General features: G+C 49.0%; 1 protein-coding gene across 2 annotated transcripts in view; it reads left to right on the forward strand.

Annotated features, from left to right (window-relative positions):
- Positions 1–20318, forward strand: part of ANKRD33B (ankyrin repeat domain 33B) — a 101469-nt gene extending 81151 nt beyond the window's left edge. The window contains exons 3-4 of one of the 2 annotated variants that reach the window (XM_010356621.2): positions 592–732; positions 11776–20318. In XM_010356621.2, the coding sequence (XP_010354923.2) occupies positions 592–732; positions 11776–12617 (983 nt within the window). In that variant the 3' untranslated portion in view covers positions 12618–20318. The remainder of the gene's footprint in view (positions 1–591; positions 733–11775) is intronic. The other variant, XM_030927410.1, reaches the window with a different exon arrangement.
- The last annotated feature ends 1991 nt before the right edge of the window (positions 20319–22309 follow it).

Genomic DNA, 22309 nt, shown 5'->3' on the forward strand with positions numbered 1-22309 from the left:
GGAGAGAGAGAGAGAGGGAGAGAGAGACGGCGGTGGGGGGAAGGTGGGGTGGCGGGTACCGGTGGAGAGAGAGACTGCTGCTTCTGGGTGGGAACAGAGGGTGCCAGCGTGAATTGGCACTGTCCTATTGCTGTGATGATGACTTTTTCTTCCCTGCAGCTGCGGAGCACTTGGAAGTGGTTCTGAAGCTCATTTGCAGCTTTGCATCTGTTTGCACGGTCTGCTGCTGGGAGTTGAGGCTTCCTGCCCGCATTGGCTGTCTGAGGCTGAGCTCCCTACCTGCCCGCAGAGTCCCTGCCCCCCACATCCACCCCCAACAGTGTGATGGGACAGCTCCTCCCCCAAGTGCTTTGTGGAAGGAGACCCGCAAGAACCCAAAACAGCAGTGCTGCAGCCAGGGCGGTGCCCTCTGCTTTCCTCTGTTTCCTGGGCTCCGGAGAATTCTATCTTGGGGTCCGAGAAAAACTCACACAGCAGACCGGCTGGCCCAGGGCTGACTCGGTGTTTCTTTCTCTCTCTAGGAAGGCCTGGCTGGAATCAGCACATTTTGTGGAAGTGGGAACCAATACACGTGTACACTTCTCTTTACAGGGCACGCTATCATCACTAACTACTTGTTGAACTATTTTCCCGGTCTTGACCTTGAAAGGAGAAACGCGTTCGGGTTCACCGCCCTGATGAAAGCCGCCATGCAGGGTCGAACGGACTGCATCCGAGCCCTGATGCTAGCAGGTATGTCCACCTGTCCCGTGCAACTTCCAGGAGCCCCGGGACACCAGAGTTGCTCCTTTAAGGAATATGTTTTGAGATGAGAATCACTCCCATAGAAACAACGCCTAGTGGCTGCAATAAGGAATAGTTTCTTCACTGAGGTACATGGCTGTAATTATCTGAGTTTTTAAAAAAGCCAACAACAAATGCTTTCAGGATCACAGAGAGAAGCCATGCATTTGTTCCCTTCAGGACGCCCCTTTCTCTCCCTGCTGAACTTTGCAGTGGGTGGCATCTTCCCTCACCTTCTGTTTTCCTCCTGCCCACCCATTTTCTACACCCCGAGCCCTGTCCATATTTGTTCTTCCTCAGAAAGGGGTGATCTCTTGGCTGTAAATGGCAAGACTGTGCTGTTGAAGGTGGGCATAGGGATGGTGGAAACGGCCCAGGCCATCCTAGGTCCCTGCTTGCTGGTGGGTGGCATTGCATAGTAACGTTATGAGGTGATGTGGAGTTGCATGGTAATGTTAGGAGGTGAGGCGGAGTTGCCTGGTAACATTGGGAGGTGATGTGGAGTTGCACAGTGACATTAGGAGGTGATGTGGAGTTGCATGGTGACGTTAGGAGGTGATGTGGAGTTGCATGGTGACATTAGGAGGTGATGTGGAGTTGCACGGTAACATTGGGAGGTGATGTGGAGTTGCACAGTGACATTAGGAGGTGATGTGGAGTTGCATGGTAACATTAGCAGGTGATGTGGAGTTGCATGGTGACGTTAGGAGGTGATGTGGAGTTGCATGGTGACGTTAGGAGGTGATGTGGAGTTTCCTGGTAACATTGGGAGGTGATGTGGAGTTGCATGGTGACGTTAGGAGATGATGTGGAGTTGCCTGGTAACACTGGGAGGTGATGTGGAGTTGCACAGTGACATTAGGAGGTGATGTGGAGTTGCATGGTGACGTTAGGAGGTGATGTGGAGTTGCATGGTAACATTAGCAGGTGATGTGGAGTTGCATGGTGACGTTAGGAGGTGATGTGGAGTTTCCTGGTAACATTGGGAGGTGATGTGGAGTTGCATGGTGACGTTAGGAGGTGATGTGGAGTTGCATGGTGACGTTAGGAGGTGATGTGGAGTTGCATGGTGACGTTAGGAGGTGATGTGGAGTTGCGTGGTGACGTTAGGTGATGTGGAGTTGCGTGGTGACGTTAGGTGATGTGGAGTTGCGTGGTGACGTTAGGTGATGTGGAGTTGCATGGTGACGTTAGGAGGTGATGTGGAGTTGCTTGGTGACATTAGGAGGTGATGTGGAGTTGCGTGGTGACGTTAGGTGATGTGGAGTTGCATGGTGACGTTAGGAGGTGATGTGGAGTTGCCTGGTGACGTTAGGAGGTGATGTGGAGTTGCCTGGTGACGTTAGGAGGTGATGTGGAGTTGCCTGGTGACGTTAGGAGGTGATGTGGAGTTGCCTGGTGACGTTAGGAGGTGATGTGGAGTTGCCTGGTGACGTTAGGAGTTGATGTGGAGTTGCCTGGTGACGTTAGGAGGTGATGTGGAGTTGCGTGGTGACGTTAGGAGGTGATGTGGAGTTGCGTGGTGACGTTAGGAGGTGATGTGGAGTTGCCTGGTGACGTTAGCAGGTGATGTGAGTTGCCTGGTGACGTTAGCAGGTGATGCGGAGTCGCGTGGTGACGTTAGGAGGCGATGTGGAGTCGCGTGGTGACGTTAGCAGGTGATGCGGAGTCGCGTGGTGACGTTAGCAGGTGATGCGGAGTCGCGTGGTGACGTTAGCAGGTGATGTGGAGTCGCCTGGTGACGTTAGAAGGTGATGTGGAGTCGCCTGGTGACGTTAGCAGGCGATGCCGTGGTAACGTTAGCAGGTGATGCGGAGTTGCGTGGTAATGTTAAGAGCGGCGTGAAGTTGCATGGTAATGTTAGGAGGCAATGTGGTATTGCATGGTGATGTATGTGGCAATTTCTGTTTTCTTTGATGTGTCATAGAGTAGAAAATTCTCAGGCTATCAAACTGAATCAACCCCTCTTTGTCTTTTGCGCCATCCTGGAGAAAGCACTTTCCTGTTCCATCTGTAAAATGGGAGTAATGACCTTTCTCCTTCACCTCCCTGAGGCTAAAATATGACAATACTTTATATACTGCTAAAGGCTATCTAGCTGCAATGAGCTACTAAGCTAAATGCTACACAACTAATAGCTTTAATTCTTTTCTTCACTCTGAAATAGAATCAACGATCATCCTTCGTGCAACCTCTTCGGGTTATTTTGAGAATTAAATGAGAAAATGTGTCATGCACATGTCATGTTAGATTCAGTTAGCAGCTGAAATCTCAGTGAATGTGCGATGCTGCTTTCACCGTTACTTAATTCTGTTATTTTAATTTCTCTTTATTTTTGTTCTTGGCACTGGGTTCAGCCAGTCCTGCTTGGCGCTGCAAGTTCCTGAAGAAGTGGATTTCCTCTCTGTTCTTAGTTGTTCTGCTGCTGTAACAAAATACCTCACCTGAGTAGTTTGTAAACTGTAGAAATTTAGAAATTTATTGCTCACACTTGGGGAGGCTGAGAAGTCCAAGATCAAGGTGCCGGCAGGTTCGATGTCTGCTGATGCCCATTCCTTCTTGCTGTCTCCTCTCATGGCAGAGGGGATGCCGAGGCACCCTCAAAACCTCTTTCATAAGGCACTAGTTTGATTCAGGAGGGCACAGCCTTCATAATCTAATCACTTCCTCAAGGCCTCACCTCTTAATGCCATCCCAGGGAGTCTGAAGTTCTAGCATAGCAATTTTGGAGGGTCGTCAACATTCAGACCACAGCACCACCCCTGTCTTGGTTATCCTGAGGGTGGCATCAGAGTTTTCCCAGGCATTGGTGCTTCCAGTAATGTCACTTTTCTGTTCCAGGACCCCTGCTGCGCTCCCATACGTAGTTGTCTTCTTAGTTGTCCGCAGTCTTTTTCTTCTTTTTTTCCTTTTTTGAGACAGTCTCACTTTGTCACTGTCCCTAGTCGTCGTCTTCTTTCTAGTCTTCTTTTTCTTTTTCTTCTTTCTTCTTTTCGAGACACAGTCTGTCTCCCAGGCTGGAGTGCAACAGCACAATCTTGGCTCACTGCAACCTCCCCCTCCCGGGTTCAAGTGGTTCTCCTGCCTCAGCCTGCCGAGTAGCTGGGATTACAGGCACCTACCACCACACCCAGCTAATTTTTGTATTTTTAGTAGAGACAGGGTTTCACCACGTTGACCAGGTCGATCTCGAACTCCTGACGTCAGGTGATCTGCCCGCCTTAGCCTCCCAAAGTGTTGGGATTACAGGCGTGAGCCATCGCATCCCACCCCTAGTCTTCTTGGGTCTGTGAGGTTTCTGTCATAACCTGTTGCCCGTGACGGGATAGTCTTGATTCCAGCCAGTGTGCAGCGCTGCCTCGTCTGAACCTATCTGTTGTTTTTCTCGAGATCAGTCTGGAGTTACAGGATTCACAACTGCTTCAGATTTATCTTTCCTTCTGCCTTAACCTTAGGAGATTCTTTAGTCCTAGGGGATGCTATAAGAAAAATTCAGTGAATGAGAATAGAGGCTTCAAAGATGAAAACTTTCTTGGAAATAAAAAAAAAATCATAATTAAAAATGAGTCCCATTGATTGTATTTTTGATTCAGAGATGATAGTTTCATTTAAAGAAAAAAACAACGAGATATCAGTTTCAACAGAGTTTTGGCCCTGCCTGCCCTTATCAATGAGAAATGGTTCCTTCTAATTAAATGGTGATTATTTGGTGCTTTTGTGTTTAGCGGGAGCTTCAGATGCTTTTGCTATTTCTGGATCTAGTTATAATTGAGTGTAGATCTTTGGTAATTTACTTTTTCAACTGAACATTTATGATGTCAGTCACATCAGTGCACTTTCCGACTGAATTAATTTGAACCGCAAACCTTTCTTAGGTCAGTTGCCCTCTCATCATTTGGTTCAACTGCTGTGCTTTCTTCCCTGGATCTCCTGGGGGTTTCAGGCATGTGTGACAGCATTTAGAGGATTCCAGAAACACCTTGCACATCTCTTGGAACGATGAGCCTGCGGGCAGTGGGTTTGCTGCTGACATTGCTTTTCCCCCATCAGTTATTTGGATACAAATTTGGCATTAGATTTTATACTCTCCCTCCCCTACTCCCCAGTTTGCAAGCCCATCGCCCATCACAGTCTAGAACAATCCACAGATTATTGTCTGTCGGATCCTCTAGTGAGCCGCTCCCTGTCCTGTACAAGGTACAGAGCAGGGAGCTGAACAGAAATAACGCAGGAGCCAGGACCCAGTTTCAAATTCGTCTTCTCCACTTCCCGTCTCTACACCTGCAGCCTGTCACTCACCTCTCTGGGACTCAGTTTCCTCTTCTATAAAATGAGGCTAATGATAGCACCCACTGCAGGAAGGCAGGATGCGGATTGAGCAAGTTCACGTAGGAGCAGCCCCCAGGTTCCTGCCGGGCTTGGAGAAGCCTTCTGGACATGTTGGTTGTGATTATTGTTGTTATTATCATTATTGGTGAGTTTATGTGTTCAATAGTTATCTGTTAAGTGAATGAAAAAATATGGTTTGTTTTTCCCTTTGAAAAATATCTTGTGAATGAGATACTTAAACTTTCTTAATGAGGGTAGTAAGCCCCTACTTCAGGGTTTTTGTATTTTGCTTTTTTTTTTTTTTTTTTGAGACAGAGTCTCACTCTATCGCCCAGGCTGGAGTGCAGTGGCACGATCTCAGCTCACTGCAATCTGCACCTCCCGAGTTCAAGCAATTCTCCTGCCTCAGCCTCCTGAGTAGCTGGGACTACAGGCGCCTGCTACCACGCCCAGCTAATTTTTGTATTTTTAGTAGAGACAGGGTTTCTCCGTATTGGCTAGGCTGGTCTCAAACTCCTGACCTTGTGATCTGCCCGCCTCAGCCTCCCAAAGTGCTGGGATTACAAGTGTGAGACACCGCACCTGGCCAGGGGTTTCTTAATTTCAGCACTGCTGACATGCAGAGCCAGATAGTTCTGTGTTATGGAGGCTGTCTTTCAAATTGTAGGATTTTTAGTGGCATCCCTGGCCTCTACCCACAAGACGACTGTAGCACCTCCCCAGTTGTGACTACCAAAAATGTCTCTAGATGTTGCTAAAAGTCTCCCAGGTTGGGGGAAAAATTGCTTCCCGTTGAGAACCACTGATGTAAATAATTTCAATGGGAAAGGATATACAAAGTGAGAAGAGACATTTTCCCCTCTGTGTACTCTTCCTCTCTTGTTCTGTATTCCTCCCTCAAATAAAAGTGTGACATCTTGGCCGGGCACAGTGGCTCACGTCTGTAATCTCAGCACTGTAGGAGGCTAAGGTGGGTGGATCACCTGAGGACAGGAGTTCGAGACCAGCCTGGCCAACATGGTGAAACCCCACCTCTACTAAAAATACAAAAAAAATTTAACCGGGTGTGGTAGCACATGCCTGTAATCCCAGCTACTCAGGAGGCTGAGGCAAGAGAGTTGCTTGAACCTAGGAGGTGGAGGTTGCAGTGAGCTGATATCGTATTACTGCACTCCAGCCTAGGCAACAGATGAGACTGTCTCAAAAAAAAAAAAAAAAAAGTAACGTATTTTTTAGGGAGCTTTTGAGCTGCCCTGTTAAGCTTTGGTTGTAGTGTAGAACTTATAGAAAATTTTCATCTTCTACTATTACTACTAAGCTTACAGTTCGCCCAAGAAAAGTGGGTTTTATTTTCCTTTTCCAGTAGATGGATAAGTAATGTAAAAAAAAAAAAAAAAAAAAAAGCGTTGAATTGCTTCCCCAGGATTAGTGGACAACAGTAAGGACAGAGGTTGGTATATTTCTAAAATTCGCACAAATATTTTAAGTCTTATTCTTTCCATTTAAATATGTGATATTAAGAAAAATTAAACCATTTAAAGAAACTAATAGCCAGAGCCTTTGTTTTAGACGGACACTTCAGATTTCAATAAAAAGTATAACCGGGTTCTGAGAGGCTGATTGATTGCATCCTTGGTCCTGGCTTCGTAGGGAATAACTCAGGCTCTGCTGAAGAGCATTGCAAGGGGAGTCGCAGAACCTTGTTAATTCATTGAGATAGTGAGGCCCACGTGACAGGCCTATTTAAATAGGTGACTCTGAGAAGCATATTGAGGATATTATTTTTTTCTGAAGACAGGCAGAATCTGTGCAGGTTGGCAAGTTCCAGGCTTGCTTAAGGGAGTTCACTTTCAGACATGAAGTGTGGTGTAACTGCCGCAGGCTTCAGGAAGCAGAAACAAGCAGCAGTAACCTCAAATCTTGCTGCGATTCCAAGGAGCAAAGTGGATTTAAAGGACGGTGAGGAACAGAGATCAGAGATGCTCCCACTGTGGGTTGGAGGGTTGCTGTTGTCTCAGGGAAGCCCTGATATCTCCTGGAAAGTCAGATGATTTCCAACCAGATAGAGGTTTCTTTCTGTTTATAAGGAAAACATAAATTTCCTATGAAGTGTGAATTTGCCATGTAGAATTGTGTGAAGTCATTAGGCAGAGGAAGGATGAAAAGTCAAGCGTTCTGTGTCACCTGAAAAGCAAACCTTGAGACAAGGACTTGGGGGCAAGTAGTTTCATGGGAAGGTGGCCCCAGGAAGTGAAGTGAGGGAGCGGGAAGTGAGATTGGGAAGAATGGAAGCTAAGAAGTGTCCACCAATGAGCAGATTCCCCTTGTGGGCAGCTGGGACTCAGACCCCCTGGACCCTCCAATATGAGGAAAAGATATCGCAGAGATGCTGGGACGTTTATTTTCCAACTCCAGTCACTCTTTGAGGGGAGATGAGAACTTTGAGCACACTTTCCACCTGCTGTGTGGTGGGGGTGGCTTGTCCTCCCTGCTGGGCTGGAGCACAAGCTCTTTCTCGGGACCCTAATCCAGATTTGTCATCCCGATTTTACCCACAATGCCCAAGATACAGGCTGGAGGTGGCACAAGAGGAAGCAGTGAGGGCTGGTGGTTAGTGGTCCCCTGTGGCCAGGAAAGGCCCCCTTGCAAGAGAGAGACCTGAGCTGGAGTTTATAGGGTGGATAACATGGGGGTGGGTGGGGGCTGGTGGAGAAACAGGAAGGGAAGTGACACATTCAGGGCTTCACACTCCACCCACCTCCCTAGTCCTGGGCCTGGCCATGGCTCCTGGAGAAAGCCTTCTTGAGAATGAGTGATGGAAAGTATAGATTTTTTTTTCCCATTAGCACCTGTTCGGAATGTTTTTGGCTGCAAGTAACAGAAATCCTGACTAGGCAGTGGCTTAAAGAAAACAGGCTGCATTTCTCAGCTCCCTAGAAGTCTGAGGTTGGCAGTCACCCTCCAGAGCTGGCCCTGGACTTCATGAGGACAACAGAGACCCCAGTGGTTTCCTCCTGTCCATTTGGCTCCCCTTAGCCTGTTGATCTGTCACCCCTTGATTCCACAAGAATCACCCAACCCGTATTTCAGACAGGAAGCTGCAGCAGCACCGACCATGCTGGTCCCTTTCGTCAGGAGACAAAACCCTGTTTAGGGCTCAGTCACCGCTGCTGGGTTGCTTGGCTACTATGTAGCTGTAAGGGAGGCTGGAAGAATGGGGAACAGGATTGCAGCCATTAGATTCGACTAGTGATTGTCAGCTGGAGGTAAACTTGCCCCAGGGGACATTTGGCCGTGTCTGGAGACATTTTTGGTTGTCACAACTGGCGGAGTGCTACTGGCATCTAGAAGAAGGTAGAGATCAGGGATGCTGTTAAGTGTTCTCCAATGCACAGGACAACCCATACCAAATAATTACCTGGCCTAATATGTCAGTAGTGCTGAGGTTCAGAAGTCCTGGGTTAGACTGATCGTGATGCGTTGCCAAGAACTGAGGATGTTGCTCCCTCAAGTGAAATAGAGGATTTTTGTGTAGACTTAGAGCACTCAACAAGGCAGCAAGTGGACCCATGGGCGGCAGCCCCACTTGTCCATATGGTTGAGCCCTGGGCAAAACGACACTGGTGGGAGGTGAGGATGCTGGGGGTTCTGCTGGCAGGAAGATGGATACAGTGGCATTTCAGAAATCCTCTGTATTCTCTGAAAGGTGTTTGTATAAAATGTTATTAATCAGTACTTATCTTTTATAATTTAATTACTGTGTTCAGGTCATTAATATGACCCTTTACCGTCTCTTCCTAAGGCAGCGGATCCCTGATTTATAGCATGACTCGGACTCTAGGACTCAGTGGCCTTGGTTCCTTAGAGTGTTTGTCTTTCCTGAAATCATTTTGAAAAGATAGGTGAACATCAGGACGAAGAGTGCAAAACTTTGGACAGCTCTTCCTCTGGTTTTCCATTAGCATTTGAAAAATGTCTCTTTCAGGCAGTGTTCATTACGATTTTAATTTTGCAGTTTGTTCCTTTTTTAAGTGACATGCAATTAATTAAGGTTTAATGTGTCATCTATTTTTTGCTATGACACTTTTACTGCCCCCTTTTCATTTTAGTCAGTTTATAAATTGTACTCTCGCTAATGAGTTCCATCCTGATATCCAGTTCCAAATAATTACCACTCTTCTAATATGGCTCTTCTTTAATGTGTCACAGAATTCAGATCCTTACCAGGCAAGCTCAGGTGAGCTGGGTCTGCTGGAGCCATGAGGCCACTGTGGGCCGGCAGGCCAGGGCAGCGGCTGGGGACCCAGCCTTCCTCAGTTCAGCACATATTGATCAGCCATCACATGTCAGACAACTGGGTCTGGGTCTGCATGGGATATACATGAAGAAGCGTCTTGTTGGGCCCAGTCCCCAAGGAGCTCACAGACTAGATAACTGCCCTAGTTCTCCACGTTGCTTTGCTGGTGGAGATAGGACTAATGGGACTTGAAATCCTCAATGATTTTTTTGGTTTTGAAATGGAGTCTCGCTCTGTTAGTCAGGCTGGAGTGCGGTGGTGCCATCTCGGCTCACTGCAACCTCCGCCTCCCGGTTGAAGCGATTCTCCCGCCTCAGCCTCCTGAGTAGTTGGGATTACAGGTGCCCGTCACCACGCCAAGCGAATATTTTTTGTGTTTTTAGTGGAGATGCGGTTTCACCATGTGTTGGCCAGGTTGGTCTCAAACTCATGACCTCAGGTAATCTTCCCTCCTCGCCCTCCCAAAGTGCTAGGATTACAGGTGTGAGCCACTGCGCCTGGCCCCTCAATGATTTTTAACAGTATGTGAGATTGAGATTGGACCAATATTAATTGAACAGCAATTCCATATTAATTTCTATACTGCAACATTGAAATTTATGCAGATTTCATCAAGTTGAGTTGAAGTTTAACTTTGCAATATTTAATATTTGGGGCAGTGGGTGGCCTGGGGAGATTTATTAGGTGACTAGTGACTAATGTCAGGGAGACTGTGTAAGGGGACCTGTCAGTCAACCAATAGGATGTGGATATCAAGAGATTTATTTTAAGGAATTGACTGTGTGGCTGTGGGGATTGGCGAGTCTGAAATTGGTGCGGTAGGCTTGAAGGCTGGAAACTCAGGCAGGAGTACGTAGATGCTGCAGTCTTGAGGAGGAATTTATTTTTCTCCAGGAAACCTTGGTCTTTACTCTGAAGGCCCTCAACAGATTGGGCGAGGCCCACCCACATTATGGAGGGCAATCTTGACTTAAAGTCAACTGATTATAGATGTTAACCACAGCTGCAAAATACCTTCGGGGCAACACTTAGATCCATGTTTGATTAAATCACTTGGTATTCTAGCCTAGCCAAGTTGACATAGAAAACTAAAACTAACCATCACACCGGGCCTGCCAGGTGGTAGGAAGTACATTAGACTGAGGTTAGGACACCCAAGTCTTAGACCCTCTCTCTGTTACTAGCTTGGGGGTCTCAGGCAGGTCCCACAGCCACTGTGACTACCATTCATTTTACAACAAGCCTTTTTAAAATTCATGCCCCCTACCCACCAGGATGAGATGTGTTGAGCAAACAAAAATGAATTTTTCTATTCTGGAAAAGCCCACCGTCTATTAAAGATAGACAGAGCCCGGCCAGCTAGCCCGCAGTGGGAGAAGCAAAGGACCACCCACTTCCCACCCAGTCCAGGACCCATGGCAGTCCTCAGAGTGAGGCCACAGCTGGGTTACCACCACTTTGTGAGTCACTGTTACTAGTCGTATTTTTAGAATATTCTAACCACAGCATTCAGGTATCCAAGGCAGCTTTATTGTCTGTTCTTCTCTCCATTGACAGAAAGCTATAGGATCTTATTTCTTTAAAAAATTATGTAATTTGGCCGGGTTGGTGGCTCATGCCTGTGATCCCAGCACTTTGGGAGGCCAAGGCGGGTGGATCACCTGAGGTCAAGAGTTCAAGACTAGCCTGACCGACATGGAGAAACCCCCTTTCTACTAAAAATACAAAATTAGCCGGGTGTGGTGGCACATGCTTGTAATCCCAGCTACTTGGGAGGCTGAGGCAGGAGAATCGCTTGAACCCAGGAGGCAGAAGTTGCGGTGAGCCAAGATCGCACCATTGCACTCCAGCCTGGGCAACAAGAGCGAAATTCCATCTCAAAAAAAAAAAAAAAAAAAATCTAATTTAGGTGCTGAATTCAGGCAGGGTTTCATTCAAGACAGATAATCAAATGGAGCACTTAAAAGGCAGGTTGGACTGGGCTGGGCAAGGGTGGCTCACGCCTGTAATCCCAGCCCTTTGGAAGGTGGAGGTGGGAGAATTGCTTGAGCCCAGCAGTTTGAAACCAGCTTGGGCAACATAGCAAGGCCCCATCTCTACAGGTGGGCCGTGGTGTAGTCCCAGCTACTCGGGAGGCTGACTTAGAAGGATGGCTTGAGCCCAGGAGGTGGAGGCTGTAGTGGGCCGTGTTCCCATCACTGCACTCCAGGCCCAATTTTGGGTGCTCAGATGAGCACAGGGTTCACGCAGTGGCAGGGTCTGGGGTGCCCTCTGTTAGGAGGCTCGGCTTTGCCCCAGGCTCTGCCTTGGGAGGGAAGAGTCCTTGTCGCCGCCACCCACTCCTGTTTGTGTTTTGCGTTTTGCAGGGGCGGATGTCCACGCGAGGGACCCCCGCCGTGGGATGTCGCCGCAGGAATGGGCCACTTACACGGGCCGCGTGGATGCCGTCCGCCTCATGCAGAGGCTGCTGGAGCGCCCTTGCCCGGAGCAGTTCTGGGAGAAGTACCGGCCCGAGCTGCCGCCGCCCCCCGAAGCGGCGCGGAAGCCCTCGGGCTCCAAGAACTGCCTGCAGAGGCTCACGGACTGCGTGCTGTCCGCGCTGACGCCGCGCACCATGCGGGGCCCGGAGGACGGGGGTGCCCTGGACCACATGGTCCGGATGACCACGAGCCTCTACAGCCCCGCCGTGGCCATCGTGTGCCAGACCGTGTGCCCCGAGAGCCCCCCGTGCGTGGGGAAGAGGCGGCTGGCGGTGCAGGAGATCCTGGCGGCGCGGGCGGCGCGGGGCCCCCAGGCGCAGGAGGTGGATGAGGTGGGAGGCGCAGGGCAACGCGGGCAGACCGGCACGGAGGATGTGGACTGCCGGGAGGGCTCCCCAAGAGCCAACCTCCCGCCCCCGTCCCGGGGCCCCGCCGCGCCCTCCTCGCGGAAGGCCAGCCTCCTGCCCTTGCAGCGCCTGCGGCGGAGAAGCGTGAGGCCCGGAGTGGTGGTGCCCCGGGTCCGAGTCAGTAAGGCGCCGGCGCCCACCTTCCAGCCCGAGCGGCCGGCGCGGAAGGGCAGCACCAAGGACAGCGGCCACCTGCAGATCCCCAAGTGGCGGTACAAGGAGGCCAAGGAGGAGAAGCGGAAGGCAGAGGAGGCCGAGAAGAAGCGCCAGGCCGAGGCGCAGAAGGAGAGGCGCCCCGCGCCCTGGAAGAAGAGGACGTGAGGGCCTGTGTGCCTGGCGTGGGGGCCGGGGCCGGGGCGAGGCCGCGGGGCTGGTCGCGGAGAAGGAGGCGGCCTCGTTGCGCATCGCACCACGGACGCTCCATGGACCACGGGGCCGCGCGCATTTCCAGGCTGGCTGTCCAGGCTGCTTCCAGGAGAGGGCTGGGAGAGCCACATGGATTCGCCTGTCACCAGCCCTCCTAGCAATCAGTACACCTAGCGGGCACGTTGCCTAAAAGGCTCCATTTAGAGAACCTCAATTAGGATTTTTTTTTTTTTAAAGATCAATTTATCAAAGGGCGTTTTCTGCGTAATTTTGTATTTTTAATCATTATCAAATTTGCAACGTTTTACAAGTGATAGGGCCCCTTATATCCAAGGCAGTTTTAATACACTTGCCTGAAGACCTTTTGTTTAAAATACTGTTTCTAGCAATAAGTATTCATGATACCTGTATGAGTTCACACAGACATCATGGGATTCTCCCTTTTGGTTGTTTGGTCTTTTCTCCTCATCGTGGGTGTCGGTGTACACTGGATGTTCTTACTAATTAGATTAAGTGATGCCAGATATTTTTGTTTGACAGAGGCATTGACTCGTTCAGCCACATGATCAGGTGAGACAGAGAGATCAGATGTTATCGTATCTTTTTAAAACTCTTATCCATACAGTAATATATTGAGGGAAAACATATTGTCAAATTATAAAACAATGGAGAGATAAACATGTATTTATTGCTAGAATTAAACTCATTTTAAGCAAGGGGTTTTAGATAAACTCGATAGGAAATCTTTAACATTAAAAATAGATATGAGAAAAAACTGTCATTCGATAAAATGGGGCAAATTTAATAAATGATTACCAGAAATACAAAATTAAGCCATATGTGCTCTTAAGTAATTCAAATCCAGATATCCTTAATATGTCAAAAAGATGCAACAAGAGTCAGGAGCCCAGAATGATACAAATTACAACAATGGGGAGGAGGCAGTTTTTAGAACAGGCAAGAGAATGGAATGGGGAACAGACTTGTTTTTGGCAAATTCTCCTAGAGTAGACCGGGCAGCCCCCTCCTCCAGGCTCAGTTCCAAAGAGTCCCTTGTGTGGGTATTTCTTTTATTTTTCCTTGGAGGACTGCGCTTGTTTAGTTCATCCTCATGCTGACCTCATAGAATTTCCAAGATGCGGGGCCTTGAGCAGGGCAGGGCACAGGTGTGATTTGCCTTGGGTCACAAGTTCTCGGTGAGAGTTTTAAATCCACACTTTTCTCTCCAAAGTCACATGGAGATCACTTTTCTCTCCAAAGTCACATGGAGATCACTTTTCTCGGTGATCAAATTTGAATTTATCAAAGGGAGTTTTCTGCATATTTTTGTATTTTTAATCGTTATCAGATTTGCGGCATTCTAATTCGGCAGTGCAGGGTATGAAAGCTGGAAACTCAGGCAGGAGTTTCTAATTCTAATGACTCTGGCTATGTGGGTTGTAGAGTATCTGTCACATATGCACTTTATTTCAGTATTAAATACTTGGACACGCACGATCACAGGCCTATTTGGAGGCTCTGTACTATAACCCTAATAACCCTAGATACATCGTGATACGGGGTATCTGTCTCAGGACGCAGGCAGGGCTGGTGCAGGCTTCTCCATACTCCCTTCCACTTGGCACCATCAGGCATCGAGCAACCAGGGATCCTAAACTGGCCTCTCCCAAAACTCCATTGAACAGGACTGCAGGCTGCACCCAGGTTAATGGAAGATTGGTGTGATGATGATACAGTGTTTAAGGTCAGATTGCAGTGAGTTCCTCCTTAATCCCAGAAAGGCACCATGATGAATGCTGCAGGAGACTGGACCCTCTTTGAGAACTGCAGATATTAGTTGACTGTGGGTCACTCTCGTGGCCAAGGCCTTTGAGGAGGTGGGGACTGTGACTGACACCGGTTATCTTTGGGGGTTGTCTTTTCTGAATCCTTTGGCATGTGGCACCTTCCTGCCACACGTACATAATTCACAGCATTACCAAGACACCATGAGCCCCACCCTCACCTCTGTCAACCAAGGACCCAGCCAGACAGTGCCACGTGGTCTCCCAGGCATGCTTCTCAACACCAGCTACCCCTGCTGTGAAAGTTCTCAAGGTCCTGGTCCCAGGAGCTGAGCCTTGGGAGCGTCCTAAAACTCTGCAGGTGACTGCACTGCAGCCTGCATTGAGAACTGCGGCTCTAACACAGTGATTGCGAGAGGACACCCATTCTGAGCTCCCATAAAGGCTCCACCTTCCCAAGAATGTCTGATTGTCATTGGAACAGCCAGGGTCAGGCAGCTTCTGCTGGGGCTGACGTGGCGTCTGACCCTCGGTGGGTTGCCAGGCATTCCTGCCTGTTTCCTCCATGGGAAGCTGACACTGGGAACGGTATGGAGCCCCCACTTCTACCCCAAGCCTGGGTGTCTGCTGCTTCCATATCAAAAATGGACATTTCTGGTCCTGCCCAGCTGCTACCTCACCACAACCCATGCTCAGAGTCTCCAGGGTTGTGTGGAACAGCAGTGATGGGACAGCAAACGACTGGTGATTCCCCAGGTCCCACGCTGTTCTGGAGTGGGCATGTTGCGGCCCTGCCTCCGATGTGTTCCAGCCTCATTTAGGTATACAGGATACTCTGGGGCCAGCAAAGGACTTTTCCAGTGATGCTCCTGGTGTCCACAAAACAGCCCTAGAGATACCTGCATTTTGAAAAGCCTGCTGAGCCAACAAGCGTGGGGCAGGACATGGATTTCTTTGGCAAATCTGAAGGAGAGCTGGCCGCTTGCCTGGTGAGTGGAAGCTGCTGTTACCTGGCCAGTGTTTGCAACTTGAGGGAAAATGACAGCTGCATGGGGGGAAGCCTGACCTCCTGGGGAGCTGTGGTGTGGCCTCAGTGGAAAGATTGGATTTTGAAAACCTGCCAGACCCAACTGAAAGAAGGGTCATTCCTGATTGAGTTGGAGACTCTCCCCAGTCCCTCTCTAGACTCATTCTAGCCATAGCCTGCCTGTGGACAGCCCTTCCCTTTGGCCCATGCAGCAGGTCCAGGCAGCCCCTGCAGCTGTGCTCATGGCTGCTGGCCCAGCACTTCTCATTTTTGCCATGTGGAAGCAGATTTGCTAGTAGAGGAATTTTTCAAGTCAAGGGAAGTGTTGCCAAGCCTCTAGCCTCGACCTGTGGGGGGCCTTCCGCTCTTTGTTTCTTGTTCTCTTTGGAGTGGGCACAGAGGGGACCAGTGGGCCCCTAGTCAGGCTCAGGGAGTGCAGGAGACCAGGGAGGGAAGCCCAGATGATGGGGAAACAGAGCCACCTTGAGGGGGTGTCATGGAGTCAGTGTCAGGGTGACCTGACAGGTCAGCTTATACTTAAGCAACATTATTATGTTCACTTCTTTTGGGTAAGGGATTCCTCACGGGAGGTGTGGTCATCTGGTCACAGGTGGAGAGAAACACCCCCTCATCTTCCTGAGCCATTTGGAAGCCCTTTCCTCTAGCCCTAGGTACTGGTGACACAGGCCCCTCGGTCTCAGGATGTGGACAGGCCTGGAGGGGCAGGCTTCTTGTCCCATCCCCACTCAGCACCGCTGGGTATCTGCCAGTCAGGGGTCTCACAGTGGCCTCTCCAAGAGCCTAGTGTCTTTAGAGAACATTTTTCATTTCTGTCTATTTTCGTTGCTTTGAACAGGTGCTTCACTCACCGAGGGCTCACCCTCCCTGCATCCCCAATGTGGTTCAGGGAGGAGGGGACCGAAGAGCACTGACCCCTTCTCCTCTTCTGTCAGTGGCCACCGCAGTGCCCTCTCTGGCTTTGCCTCCACGTTCTCCTGCCCCCATCGCCTCGTCTCTTCTTCCTCATTAGCCTTCCCTTCCTTTGCCTGTTTTCTTTTCCCAGCTGGTTAAGTTCTTGATCATCCCTGGCACCACCTACACTAAGGTCTACCAAGGACAGAAAAGCCAGGGCCTCTGCGAGGCAGTGTGGTGTCCCTGCGGGTTTATCATGGTGGGACCTCCTAGACTCCAGAGTGAATGAATGGCAGGCCTGCTAGTGTCTGCGCTGATGGCTTAGAATTCCTCCACAGCCGTGCCTCTCCCACCCCTTCCTCTTTGCTCGGAAGGGAGTCCTGGTTTGCTCTCCTGCCATGACAGCGCAGCCCATGCTGTGCAGAGGGATGGGGCTCGGGGTCCCTACCTGCACCCTGATGTTTATTAACTGTAGATAGTGAATTTCAAGTTGACAGGTACCTTCTCAGGGATTTATATATAAATTTATATATAAAAATAGAGGAAAAGTTGAAGTCTATTTTACTACTTTTTAGTGTTTGAGTAAATTTTGCTTTAACTGGACAGAAGAAATATTTCTCAGACAATGTCGATGCTGCTGGTTATATCTGAGATGTCTGGGGCTCACCCTTGATGGAGACTTCCTTGGTGATTCTAGATCGGGGACTTTGGTGGCAGAAATGGCTTTGGGGTGGGTGTGAAGTCGCTTCAGTCCCTCTGAGTTGCCTCTTGTGGATGGAACATGTGTATCAACAACAATGAAATCCACCTCCGTGTGCATGGAGGCGGCTGATGAGAACACAGGCCAGTCCTCACTCTTCCCTCCGGAACCGGCTGCTCCCGGTCTGACGTTGGAGCACATGAACCAAGAGTGACGATTTTTTCTACTTGTTTCTGTAAATAAAGTGTTCTACAGTCAGCCCAGCACTAAACTCACCAGAAAGGAGGAGGGAACAGCATGGAGCCGTTCATCTGGAATTACCTCGGTGTGCAGAGGCTGCCCCTTGGCTGCACTTGGGAACATCGTGGACGTCTTCCGTCCTGTCAAGCTCCTCCTGACAGACTCCTGGCAGCACTGGAGACCTCAGGACTATGGAGATCAGAATTGCAATGGCTTTGTCATCTCAGCATGGCCACTCCTGAGGCAAGAGGCTCCTCCTCGGAGTGGGAGAGAGGGAGTTCGTGATGTCGGTTGGAAAATAGGATTTATGGATGCAGGAGGGCCATGCTGGGCCCCTCTGCCCGCTTCTCTCCCTGCTGTTGGTGGTGACCAGGTCTCAGGAGTGGAGATGAGGCTGTTGTGAGTGAAACAGAAGCCCCTGGAGTAGGGCCAGCCCCCAGGCCTGAAAAGGATGCAAAGCCTGCTGTTTCCAGGCTGTTGGGAAGAAGCGTGGGTACCGAGTGATTATGATGAAATGCATCCCAGAGAGGAAATGAATGGGCCCTGAAAAGTGGGTCTGCCATATCCCTGGTAGCCCGCCTGCAAGAGCACTACATTCCCCCCAGCCCCGCTGTCCACACTACATGACGTGGGAAGGCTGTCTGTTCATCCCTACCCTGGGGACCCGAGTGTGCTCTGCGGAGTGAGGCACAGCCCTGATGTGCGCCCTGCGCTACTCTTTCCCCAGGTGCGCCGGAGACTCAGGCTTGCTCATTTCCGTCCTGACACAGCTCACTGTTCCTGAGTGGTCAGAGTGCCCCTGTGCTGTGTCAGCTCCTAGACACCATTAGTCTTTCACATGCTAAAACGCAAGCACTTTTTCCCTTTTGCAGTGTTTGGGGAAATTCTAGCACACTCCCTGGGAATTTGCAAAGGTCCCTCCGCCTCCCACAGTGGGTAACTGTGTGGATTCTGCACCTGGCAATCAGCGCGCCCCCTTGGAAACACCTGGGGACCCTGTTTCTTCGGGCCTGGTCCTTGGTTTCTACACCAGCCCCTTTGAGCCGGCACCTGCCTGGGACTGCCTAGGGGGCCACGGTCCAGGGAAGGACAGGTGGGACCCTGACTATGACATCTTTCTAAAACAATAAAGTCCCATTGACCACAACTGCAGTGGGATGAATGCCGTTGCGGCGGTCATGCTGGGAGCTGCCGAGAGCTTACAACAAAAGCAGTGTCTCTCAGGGCGCTGCTTGCATCTTCCCCTCCACGCCTCTCGGTGCGTTTGGAACTTGCTGACGCACTGGTATAACTCTTGAATCAGCTGCTCATGTCTGTGCCCTTGCACTCACAGGTTCCTTCATTAACATTTTAAGTAAGTGACTAAAAAAACTCTTCTAGAGGTTGTTTTTGAAAGAAACGGGAAAAAGAAACACACTACCTGGCTTGCTTTGACTTATTTTCGCGCGACTCAGCTGAAAGCCGGTATTACATACACAGTTTCCTCAGGCTCACCCAGCCTGACTAAGACTTAATAAAAGGCACAGCCCTCGGCAGCAGGCTGTGCCAATGTGGACAGTGTACACTAAAGTGTGAGTGTGTGCACAGGCGAGCACACGTGTGTGTACTCATACACACAAATGAACTAAAGGGACAATGGCCTTTGTGCTGGCAAAGGTTACAATGCTGCTATAGCTTGGCCGTGGGCAGTGTCAGATGGAACCTGCTTTGATGGTGTGTTGTTCAGTGTACTCAGTGGGGTCTCACTGTCAGCATTCCGCCCGCTGTGGCACAGAACACGGCTAGGGTCATCATAGTCCAGGTTTTTATTGAAAGGCAGCATTGACCCAGGCAGCTCATAGAGAACCCATTTGGTCTGGGCCATCTCTCTGCCTCTGCCCTACCTTGGCTGCACGGAGGAACCCAAACCCAAGGGGCCCAGGTCCAAGAGGATTCTTTATCCCTGGAAGAGCTCCCCAGGAATTCAGCCTACAGCCCTTGACATTTGGCTGCAGGTTACCCTTAGAATCAACACCTTATCCTGAGGAAGCCCTGGTATTTCCCCAAGTCCGCCTATGTATTAGATACTCTAATCAATGCTAACAGAGTTTGGTTTTTGAAGGAACTAGTTTTGTCATAATACTACACCCTTCTATTGTATTTAAATAAAAAGAAAAAAAAAACCACGAAACTTTCCATCCGGTAAAGCAATGGTCCGTGTTGGCCTGATGCTTTTAGAAGTTTGGGGAGGTAGGTATGGAGGCACCTTAACACCAGTTTTTTGAGCAAAAGTTCTAGTAGCTGGTTTAGAACTGCACAGCTATGGATACACCTGATGAAAACTGCAAAAGGCGATGACAGTCCCAGAAATATGACCAGCATCCCTGTGAACCTTCGGGGCATCCGAAGGAATTTGAAAATTATACCCTATTCAGATGAACTGTAAAAGCCAACGTACTGGAATTGTCTTTGTTCTGCCTGGCATTTGGGGGTGTTCAAGGACCTGTGTTTTTAACAAAGATGACTATATGACCGTTCTAAGGATTGAACAGATTTCTGCACAGGGTGCCAGGTTGCAAGTTAGGTCCTCTTAGTATAAGCTCTCTTTTTTTCTGAATGTAAACCTATTTGCATTGTCATTTCTAATAATCCATTAGGTTTCTGGATATTGTACAGATACTAAGTACAGATATAATTGTGTAAATTTCATAGTGTTTTATTTTGAGGTGAGAGTTTTGTTATAGTTTATAAAAGATATTTTCCTATTCAGACCTCAGGGCTATTTGGGAACCTACAAATAAATGTGATTCCCAGCAGCTTCAATTTTTGATATTCAAAAAGTTAATAATCTTTAAGCTAAATATAATGTGATATTATTCAGAAAAAAATGTTTTTCCCTTTTAATTTCTAACAAATTATGTACTAATGTTTAAAAAAATATGGAAAAAATGGGATAATGTAAAAATGTGGGAGAATTGTGATGAAAGAATAAAAAAATCACTTGTTAAAACACATTCTTATGGTCCCAACGTGTGATATTTGAAGAAACTTAAGTGTGTATAAATTAGAGAGTGATACAATGAAACATACCAGGATTTTTTCATATCACTCCCTTCTTTTCATTGAAATAGACATGCACCTTCTTATTGTGACAAACTTTCACTTTTTCAAAGGTAATATTTAAAAATTGTGAGTTTCCCACAAATAGTTTGTTATATGTTCAGATGATCTCATTACAATCTGCCTCACTGGGGGCGGAGCAAGATGGCCGAATAGGAACAGCTCCAGTCTCCAGCTCCCAGCGCGAGCGACACAGAAGACAGGTGATTTCTGCATTTTCAACTGAGGTACTGGGTACATCTCACTGGGGAGTGCCGGACAATCGGTGCTGGTGAGCTGCTGCAGCCCGACCAGCGAGAGCTGAAGCAGGGCGAGGCATTGCCTCACCTGGGAAGTGCAAGGGGGAAGGGAATCCCTTTTCCTAGCCAGGGGAACTGAGACACCCAACACCTGGAAAATCGGGTAACTCCCACCCCAATACTGTGCTTTAAGCAAACGGGCACACCAGGAGATTATATCCCACACCTGGCCAGGAGGGTCCCATGCCCACGGAGCCTTCCTCACTGCTAGCACAGCAGTCTGTGATTAACCGCAGGCAGCAGCGAGGCTGGGGGAGGGGCGCCCGCCATTGCTGAGGCTTAAGTAGGTAAACAAAGCCCTGGGAAGATCGAACTGGGTGGAGCTCACAGCAGCTCAAGGAGACCTGCCTGTCTCTGTAGACTCCACCTCTGGGGACAAGGCACAGCTAAACAACAACAACAACAACAAAAAGGCAGCAGAAACCTCTGCAGACGCAAGTGACTCTGACAGCTTTGAAGAGATCTCCCAACACGGAGGTTGAGATCTGAGAACGGACAGACTGCCTGCTCAAGTGGGTCCCTGACCCCTGAGTAGCCTAACTGGGAGACATCCTCCACTGGGGGCAGACCGATACTCCACACCTCACACGGTGGAGTACACCCCTGGGAGGAAGCTTCCAAAGCAAGAATCAGACAGGTACACTCGCTGTTCAGCAGTATTCTATCTTCTGCAGCCTCTGCTGCTGACACCCAGGCAAACAGGGTCTGGAGTGGACCTCAAGCAATCTCCAACGGACCTCAAGCAATCTCCAACAGACCTACAGCTGAGGGTCCTGAATGTTAGAAGGAAAACTAACAAACAGGAAGGACACCCACACCAAAACCCCATCAGTACGTCACCATCATCAACGACTAGAGGCAGATAAAACCACAAAGATAGGGAAAAAGCAGGGCAGAAAAGCTGGAAATTCAAAGAAGAGCGCATCTCTCACTGCAAAGGAACGCAGCTCATCGCCAGCAACGGATCAAAGCTGGTCAGAGAATGACTTTGACGAGATGAGAGAAGAAGGCTTCAGACCATCAAACTTCTCAGAGCTAAAGGAGGAATTATGTACCCAGCACAAAGAAACTAAAAATCTTGAAAAAAGAGTGGAAGGATTGATAACCAGAATAATTAATGCAGAGAAGGCCATAAACGAACTGACAGAGATGAAAACCATGACATGAGAAATACGTGACATATGCACCAGCTTCAGTAACCGACTCGATCAACGGGAAGAAAGAGTATCAGCGATTGAGGATCAAATGAATGAAATGAAGCGAGAAGAGAAACCAAAAGAAAAAAGAAGAAAAAGAAATGAACAAAGCCTGCAAGAAGTATGGGATTATGTAAAAAGACCAAATCTACGTCTGATTGGGGTGCCTGAAAGTGAGGGGGAAAAGAACCAAGTTGGAAAACACTCTTCAGGATATCATCCAGGAGAACTTCCCCAACCTAGTAGGGCAGGCCAACATTCAAATTCAGGAAATACAGAGAACGCCACAGAGATACTCCTTGAGAAGAGCAACTCCAAGACACATAATTGCCAGATTCACCAAAGTTGAAATGAAGGAAAAAATCTTAAGGGCAGCCAGAGAGAAAGGTC

The sequence above is a fragment of the Rhinopithecus roxellana genome, chromosome 3 (genome assembly GCF_007565055.1).
Source record: "Rhinopithecus roxellana isolate Shanxi Qingling chromosome 3, ASM756505v1, whole genome shotgun sequence".
Lineage (NCBI taxonomy): Eukaryota > Metazoa > Chordata > Mammalia > Primates > Cercopithecidae > Rhinopithecus > Rhinopithecus roxellana.